The 8,871-nt window shown below is 33.7% G+C and overlaps 1 protein-coding gene across 2 annotated transcripts in view; it reads left to right on the top strand.

Moving 5' to 3' along the window:
- Positions 1 to 8,871, top strand: part of igsf9a (immunoglobulin superfamily, member 9a) — a 59,474-nt gene that overhangs the window by 6,598 nt on the left and 44,005 nt on the right. For both annotated transcript variants that reach the window (XM_056466891.1, XM_056466890.1), the window contains exons 2-3: positions 5,825 to 5,909; positions 8,631 to 8,822. In XM_056466891.1, coding sequence (XP_056322866.1) covers positions 5,852 to 5,909; positions 8,631 to 8,822 — 250 coding nt within the window. In that variant the 5' untranslated portion in view covers positions 5,825 to 5,851. The remainder of the gene's footprint in view (positions 1 to 5,824; positions 5,910 to 8,630; positions 8,823 to 8,871) is intronic.

Here is an 8,871-nt window from a genome sequence, read left to right as displayed (position 1 = left end):
AATGTGGTCAACAAAAGCATTTCAGTCAGTACACAATCACAGAGCTCACATCAGATCAAGGTTTATCATTTATAATTAAAAATCAATATTTTTCACAGTATTTGATTCTCCACTTTCAGAACAAACTCTTGTGTTCTATAGATAAACTGCACGGCTTTTTTTAATGTTAATTTTAACTGAGGTGGTTGTGTTTTTTAATAGAGAGAAGGCATGATATGATAATCTTGGATAAAAATATCACGGTATTATAATTACTTCTCTACAATAAGTTCTTTTTAAATATCTGGGCAAAAAACAACAACTTTTCCCCCATTGAACATAATATATGTTATATTAAGAAACATTTAAACATTTCCTTTTCTGCTGGATGTACTTTAGCTCTAAAAAACTAAATAAAATTGTTATTAATAAAATAAAATAGTATTAGTAAATACTATTTTAGTAATAATAGTAATAGTAAAATAAAATAGTAAAAAAACATGTAAAAAAAACAAAAACCAACAACAAAAACAACAACAACAACTACAACAACAAAAAACCTTAGGAACGGTATAACAGAAAACTTTGGCGGTTTTAAAACCTTGACTTTTCCAAACCGCGGTAAACCTTGAAACCGGTTATCGTCCCATGCCTAGTTTATAGAATATATTTTTTGGTTAATTGTAATTGAAAGACTAAAAATAAGTGAGTTTTACTTTGCTGTGTTTGTCTTTCGGGTTTCAAAAAACATTTTTGGGATGTCAATTTTTTGCTTTGACTAAACAATTACTGAACATCTTATAGAAGTGATGTTATGGGAAAAAGCTGTTTTAAAGTTACATTTTAATATTTAAAGTTACATTTTGTGTTTTTATTAGCACAGACCAATACTTTATATGCAACTAAAATAACCAAACTTAAGTAATGTACTTATGTAACGTAAGTTTTGATTTCATCTTAGCTTTAAAAAATACTGAAGTCATGCCTTCAAAATTTAGCATAGCACTCCTAAACTATTCATTCATTTTCTTTTCGGTTTAGTCCCTTTATTAATCTGGGGTCGCCACAGCGGAATGATCCGCCACTCCTAAACTAGATTAAACAAAATTCCTGACTTTCATTGTCATCCTTATTTATTGGAAGTCAAGTCAGAATAGGTTAGATATGAATAATTGGATGACTGATGATCCTTTCGCGTTACGCTTAAGCTAATAACGAGTGGTCTATATTTAGCTTTCATGCTTGATTTGGCCCAGCTTCTTCTCGGCTTAGCTAGATTTAATGACTGAGAGAAAATTGTCACATGACTTCAGCCCGTTCTTTGTAAAACCTCAGACTGATCTGAACCCTTTCAGTGCCCTACATTAGCATAACTTACAATATGCTGCCAGTTTGGTGTCATTTGAAGGCAGGAAGCAATATAATACAGCTTTTGCTCCAAGGTTAGACGATATTTATAATGGTCAAGTATTCTAACCCCTGGCCCCGAAGGTTAATATATAGGATTTTACAGCCGCTTATTGAAACACTTAACAGTAAATCAAGAAGACAGCTTTTGTGTGCTTAGTGATTCATGTAGGACTTTGGTCTCATAGGGATGGTGTTTCACAGCTCACAAATATATGCTTTAATTACATGTTTCTAATGTTTCCAGGGAACTGAATGTTTAAAAATTCCCTTTGTGGATTTACTACATTTATTAGCTATGAATTTCAGTAATATCAAAGTCAAAGTTAGCTTTATTGCCAATTCAACCAAATGTACAGAGAATTGAACTTCTGTAACTCTCAGACCTATAGGTACCTCACATATAATATTAATACAAAAAGTTGCACTTTAAAGTAAAGTAATTACAATAAATGCAAATACATATATAATATAATCTAAAAATATAAGTCAAATTAAAATTAGTAAACAGGGCACATAGTAAAGAGTGCAAACCAGAGTTGTGCAGATGCAAATCAGGTGCAAAAAGCTTGTAAATATGATAAATATGATAAAGTGACAGTGCCTTAATAATATACTGAGAGGTAGTATGAGGTCATAGATATATACACTAGAAATCGCATACGGACCCTGAGCATGCGTCAATAGTGCCGCCATATCTAAACAGTGCTCACAGGACACATGTAATTTAACTGTACTTGTCAAGACTAAAGCCAACGTAAAGGTGCTGGACTTTAGCGATGTGTACGGCAGTAATAACAAGCCAAATAAAAAAAAAAAGCACAAAGGCAGAACATTTCATGGGTAAGATTTCGTTTTTTCGTTTTTATATGTTATGAACGTTTGTGCTAAACAAATATTGATGATAATACAGTTTCTTACTGCCCTGACCATAAGGCAAAGTAGCATCAACTCGCATTTAACACTCCACTTATGCTAGTTTTGTTAAATAAAATAAGCAAACAATGTAAATGAAATATGACAACAAGATGCTGCGGTGCTAGAAACTTGTATTATTGGCGGCTAAGTAAACGAGTCGTTCATATCGGAGATTCATTCACAAACGAATCACGCCCTCCGTTAGCATTAGAAGTGAAAGCAGGAGAGGGAGTATGTTTCAGGACATGGATTAGATCAAATTTAACAGAGCGGCAGAAAAATACATTTCCATGAGCACAAACACATGCTCTTTGTCTGCAATGCCCATGCGATTTAAACAAATATTTGCGTACTGACCACCGGGAAAACTTCCGCTCAGATATATGTATATATGTGTATATATCTCTAGCTCTGGATGACCAGTGTTCCACTGCACCTTGGTCTCACATTCATTTCAAAGGAATGCTCCCCTGGACTAAAATGGCGGCTCTATTGACACATTCCTTTTAATAGACAACAATAGCGTAGGCGACATCTAATGTAAATATCAATGGTATGAGGTAACTAGCAGTCCAATGTTACATAAAGTGACCAGTGATAATATTTTCACACTTGCTTTATTCTGTAACAATCTCAAAGATAGCCAATGTTTTCATTGTTACTGAAACTCAGGGTTGTTCCACCCAGTATTGACCATATGCCAATGTGCTTAAAAAGACATTTCATTTACTAGAAATCCTATCAGTAATTTACAGAGTAAATCCAAAATGATAATTTATGCAAACACATCATTTAAATTTATAAATACAGAGAAACTGATTGGCCACTGGCTTTCTTGGTTGGGACTTGTGGAGCAGTGCATCAATAGATTTGCCCAGCAGTGTTTGGACTTGTGAAAATTAACACACTGAGCTGAACTTGACTAAACTTCAACTCTGAAAACTGGATTAACATGGTTTCAGTCTACTAGAACTTCTATGTTAAGCTGCTTTGACACAATCTACATTGTAAAAGCGATAGATAAATAAATATGATTTTAATTGAACTGAAAAATTTTGAGTGGCGTTACGCAAACCTTGAAGGAAAATTTCAGCTGTTTTCTTTTCCAGTTTCTTATGGTAACATAATGAAAAAGCTGTTGAAGCCTAGACAACTTTTAACAAATTATTCTGATCTATTAATACAACCAAAACACTTTGAAAGAACTTTAGAACATTCTGAGAACGCTTGCCGTCTCCACTAAGCAGACAGCAGCATAGTGCTTACCTACCTGCTTTTGTCAGACAAACTGGTTTATCGGCATCCCATACAGCTGATGTGATGCATTTTACATTGTGCAAAACATAAGTACTCTTTAATTACTCAAGTTCTCAGAGTTATACATCACAAGTTCCTTGAATCTCTCAATAGATGCTAACAAAGTAAACAGCAGTAGGAGAATGTGTGGTGAGAAACGTGTGACCTCTGGGATTGTCTTGGGACCCCTTTCAGGAGTTTTTAAGAATAGCTTGCCCTCATTGCGTGGGGGTAATAATGACACAGTGTTTGCATTGTGAGCTGATGCGTAGCAGGCTCACAGTGAGCTAAATCAAGTGCTAGCTTTACCCTTAGCATTAGTCACACGCTTTAGTATTTACAGCAGCAGTGTGTTAATGATCTACCAAACACCGCTGTGTTAGACTGATGTCGAAGTGACGTTTGCTGCAGCTGAGTATGTTTATTGAGGCCATTTTCTTCTTTCTTAAACTTCCTGATTACCCGCATGGCCACTATTGATGGTGTACACACTGTTAAGTCAAGTTTGCATATAAGATGATCAGTATCTGTATGTGAGAGGCTAAGCAGTGACACAAGTGTCCTTCAGTGTGTTTTTGTAAAATGTGTTAATAACAACAGAATCAAATTATGCATCAGAAATGCAATGCAAATGCAATATAAATATAGATTTGCTTTAGTTAATGAATTAATTGAAATATTTAATTGATAATTTTCAAAGATTCTGGTACATTAGATAACAAAAAAAGATTCTGTGTTTTCAGACATATTTATATTCATTTCTACACAAAACCATTTTATTTAAACGTTAAAAAAGAGCTAATAAATCAATATTTATTGGAATAACCTTGACTTTCAATCATTCTCAAAGTATTTTCAACACAATCTCACGGCAATTCGTAACTTTTTGATTTAGTGGCTAATTCGTACGATCTAATTCGTACAATTTAGTACGATTTGCTCATCCGCCAATGACGCTTGGGTTTAGGGATGGGGTTAGGTGCCACGCCTCCTTTTTAAAATCGTACAATTTCGTAGGACTGAACTCGTACGAAATCGTACGAATTAGCCACTAAACTGTCAAAACGTAAAATACTTACGTTTTCTCGTGAGATCAGGCTGGTATTTTAAGTCTTGGGTGAAGTTTTGAATTTATTCAAATGGTCTCAGAGGTCAGAAATTAATTAAGTGCGACATTTAACTATTGAAACTTACTAGTGTGACTAAAGAGCTTACAGGTATTGGTGGATTAACTATTCCATACAAAATGTTCTAGTATATATGTATATATTTCTGTGTATAAATTCACACACTTGTTGGGAAAAATGAATTACAAAGGAATTTTTTAAATGTATGGCTGTTCAGTGGAATTAGATAACAATGCAAAAGTTTAATTTTGCATAGATTTGTAATAAACGATGGGCTATTTCAGTAGTTAAAGTGCATTAAATCGTGTTTGTAGCTGTGAAAGACACGCTAATTGGCTCACACATTTAGAAGTGTCATCTCCTGAGCTCACAACATCACACTGGAAAAATGTATTTGTTTAATCACATTAAAGTCGTTTTGTCTTAAATTACATTATAAAATAGCAGACTTAAAATAGCTGACCTTAATTACCATGATTAAATTATTCTTAAAATTTAATTATGAAAACATACTGTATGTTTTCATGACTTTCATACTTTTTTAATAGTGCACTCGCTCTACTAGAGTTTGACTTAAAGCTTATGTTTGACTTAACTTAAAGCTTAAGCAGAAAGTTCATTGGCCCATGAACTTTCTGCTTATTGTCATACTATTTCATAACTGTAACAAGAGACAATTCAATCATAACTTAAAGTTAAAACAGCTATCATAACATTATTTATCAATATTTAGCTCTTTTTGGGTTTTCGGAAGCTATAGAAAATTAAAATATAAAACAGGAAATACGTTGGGACCATTGTTTTTGGTTACATCCCCCAAAATGGTCTATAAATCTCATTTTACAACCTTCTTTTCTGCCGTGTTTAGGTTCATACACAAAGTACTTCAATGCAGATATGCATACAATGTTCACATAAGATCCCATAATCCTCCTGTGTGCTCTGAGATTAAAGGAACAGGCAAAGCGAAACAGGCGTGGAAGTGTTTGGACATACTGTATATGGCAGTAGTCTGACTGTGTGTTCAACATAATGCTTTCTTTGTGGTTGTGGTTTGTTTACTTGTTGTTTGATCTTGTGTGTTTGATGTTCTGCAGGTATGTGAATCTGTATGAACGCCCATCATGCGACTGAAGAACCTTCCTCTGTTGGAAGTCATTGTTGCAGTTCTGTGCCTATTCAGTGAGTATTTTACAGTATCTACTCCACAACTGACAGATGCACAATCATGCATTCTTGTCTTTTGTGTACTCTGAAGCTGTTGAATGCTGAATTCTGATTGGTTGATGAACGTTTTAGGGTGTTCCATTATTTTTCAGCAAGCACAGCTTAAGTTAAACCCAATTCTGAAAACAATGCTATTTGCAAATTTGGGGCATTCCTGTAAAATACAATGAAATCAAGAATCTGTGATTTTTCAAATGTCTTTCCCTTAGGTCTCAAACTCGATTCCTGGAGGGCCGCAGCTCTGCACAGTTTTGTTCCAACCCTAATCAAAGACAGCTGGTTCAACTAATCAAGGTGTTCAAGACTACTAGTGACTATTAAGCAGGTGTGAGTTGGAGGTGGTTGGAGTTAAACTGTGCAGAGCTACGGCCCTCCAGGAATTGAGAAAGGCAATTGGTCTTTCCGCTGGTTTCCAAGACTAGGTATAAGGCTAGTCCTAGACTAGTTTCAAGGTACACACTAATATTGTGTTTTCTAAAAGCTGCTAAAATACTAAATTACTAAAATTTAGTGAAGACCTAATCCGGGCTTAAGCTATGTTTGTGAAACCAGCCCTTTAACCTTTGTTTAATTTGTAGAAATTAATTAATTAATTTAGTTATTTTCACAAAAAGGGTACAGAAGATGTAGCAGTTTCAGTATAAATATATTGATTCAACATAAAGCACCAGGGATCTGATTTGCGTAGAAATCTTCGTAAAAGTGAACGTACGCTAGAATAAATTGTAATTTATTTAATAACCATTGGTGGTTCATAAATAGGCCTTATTCAGGCCTACTTCTATATATACAGTTGAACTCAGAATTATTAGTCCCTCCTCTTTATTTTTTCCCCCAATTTCTTTTTAACGGAGAGAAGATTTTTTTCAACACATTTCTAAACATTATAGTTTTAATAACTCATTTCTAATCACTGATTTATTTTAATCTTTGCCATGATGACAGTAAATGATATTTTACTAGATATCTTTCAAGACACTTCTATACAGCTTAAAGTGACATTTAAAGGCTTAACTAGGTTAATTAGCTCAACTAGGCAGGTTAGGGTAATTAGGCAAGTTATTGTGTAACGATGGTTTGTTCTGTAGAGTAATGAAAAAAATATAGCTTAATGCGGGTAATAATTTTGACCTTAAAATGTTATTCTAGCTGAAATAAAACAAATAAGACTTTCTCCAGAAGAAAAAATATGATCAGACGTACTGTGAAAATTTCCTTGTTCTGTTAAACATCATTTGGGAAATATTTAAAAAAGAAAAAAAAATTCAAAAGCAGACTTCAACTGTATACACACATATTCCTGTAGACCACATCATTGTGATTTACTGTTAAAAGGCAAGGAAAAAAACATGGTTTTAACAGTATGCGTCTGTAGAAAATACAGTAACTTACTTTTTAGTGTTTCTTAGAATTTAACCGTAGTTTTAAGGATTGTTATGGTAAATAATGTAATTTTATTACAATAATGTAAATGTAAAGTTTTTCTGTATTTACATTAACAGTATTTCACTGTTAATTTAACTGAAATTTCATTAATTTTTACCTTCGCTCTTTTACATTATTTTACAGTGAAAAAAAAAGAAACTCGTTAAGAGCAGTTCCGATATAAATATATTGATTCATCATAAAGGACCAGGGATCTGATTTGCATGGAAATCTTCCTAAAAGTGAATGTACACTAGAACAAATTGTAATTTCTTTATTAACCGTTATGGTTCATATGATGATTCAAAGTGGTTATATCAAGTCAATTTTTAGGTTAAATATGTTTACTTGCAGTTTACTTACAGCTGCACACATTCTCCCCGGGGTCTCATATATAATAGTCAGTGTAAATGTCGTCACCTTAAAATTATAAGGTTTTATCTGACATTTTTGTTTTTTAGTTATTTTTGTTTAGTTATTGACATATTTTTATTAATTGACAACTTATTTACATTATGGGATGTTTTTTTGTTTCCATTTTAAGACTTTTTATTAAAAAAACAACATGTTACCCACATGCTGTTTGCTATATGGAATGCAAAAACTTTGAAGCTCAATATCTCAAAATCATTCAGAACGCAGATAGACCTTATAATTTCAAGGTGACAATGTGCGTACGCCACTTCCTACGCAAAAGTTTTGACCCTATAAAAAGCAAACTTGCTGCGAGATTGTGTTAAGCTGTAAGTGAACTCTAAGAAAGTTATTCTCTGATGTGACATGAATGTGATTTGGCTTGAATATTTGCGTAAATGTATCCGATTGGATGTCTTCGTTGCTGCTTGAAAAGTTGAATGTTTTTCAACTTCTACCATAAGAAACAGACCAATCTCAGCTCTATGGATCCACAATTTAGTTCAGCAAATTATGATGTCATTAAAGTAAAATAGATAAAGTTTCAGTTATTATCCTCAATTCCCAAATAATTACATATCTTTAATGTACATATTACATTGATGTTACATCATTATAAACACAGCTTTCGAAATCAAAATGTTATTGCATTTACGGAATATGGTTTATTTGGTAAGTGAAAACGCTGTAATTAAATTAAAATGAAATAAAGATTGAAGAAAATTAGCAAATCACATATTCTGCATTTCACAAAAACTGCCCAGCTTTTCATAACTGACCCAGGCAGGTTTATGACAGCATAATTGTTTGATTTGATGTCGTTTCTGATTGTTTTAGATGACACAAGTGCAGCTGAAGAACATGTTCGTGCCAAAAAAGGCAGCAGTGCAGTGTTGCCCTGCAGTTTACCAGCCCCGCAAAAGGACAGCTCAGCTTCTCAGTATGTCATAGAGTGGGTTCGCCAGGGCTTCGATACCCCCATCCTCATCCAGCTCGGAGTTCATCCTCGAGTACATCCCGACTATGATGGTAAGAACGTTTGTCTTAGGATGCATTTGATACTGTGTTATTATTATTA

The sequence above is a fragment of the Danio aesculapii genome, chromosome 10 (assembly GCF_903798145.1).
Source record: "Danio aesculapii chromosome 10, fDanAes4.1, whole genome shotgun sequence".
In the NCBI taxonomy this organism is placed as follows: Eukaryota; Metazoa; Chordata; class Actinopteri; order Cypriniformes; family Danionidae; genus Danio; species Danio aesculapii.
The sequence above is the reverse complement of the archived record's forward strand: the minus strand, read 5'-3'. Positions and strand labels throughout refer to the sequence as shown.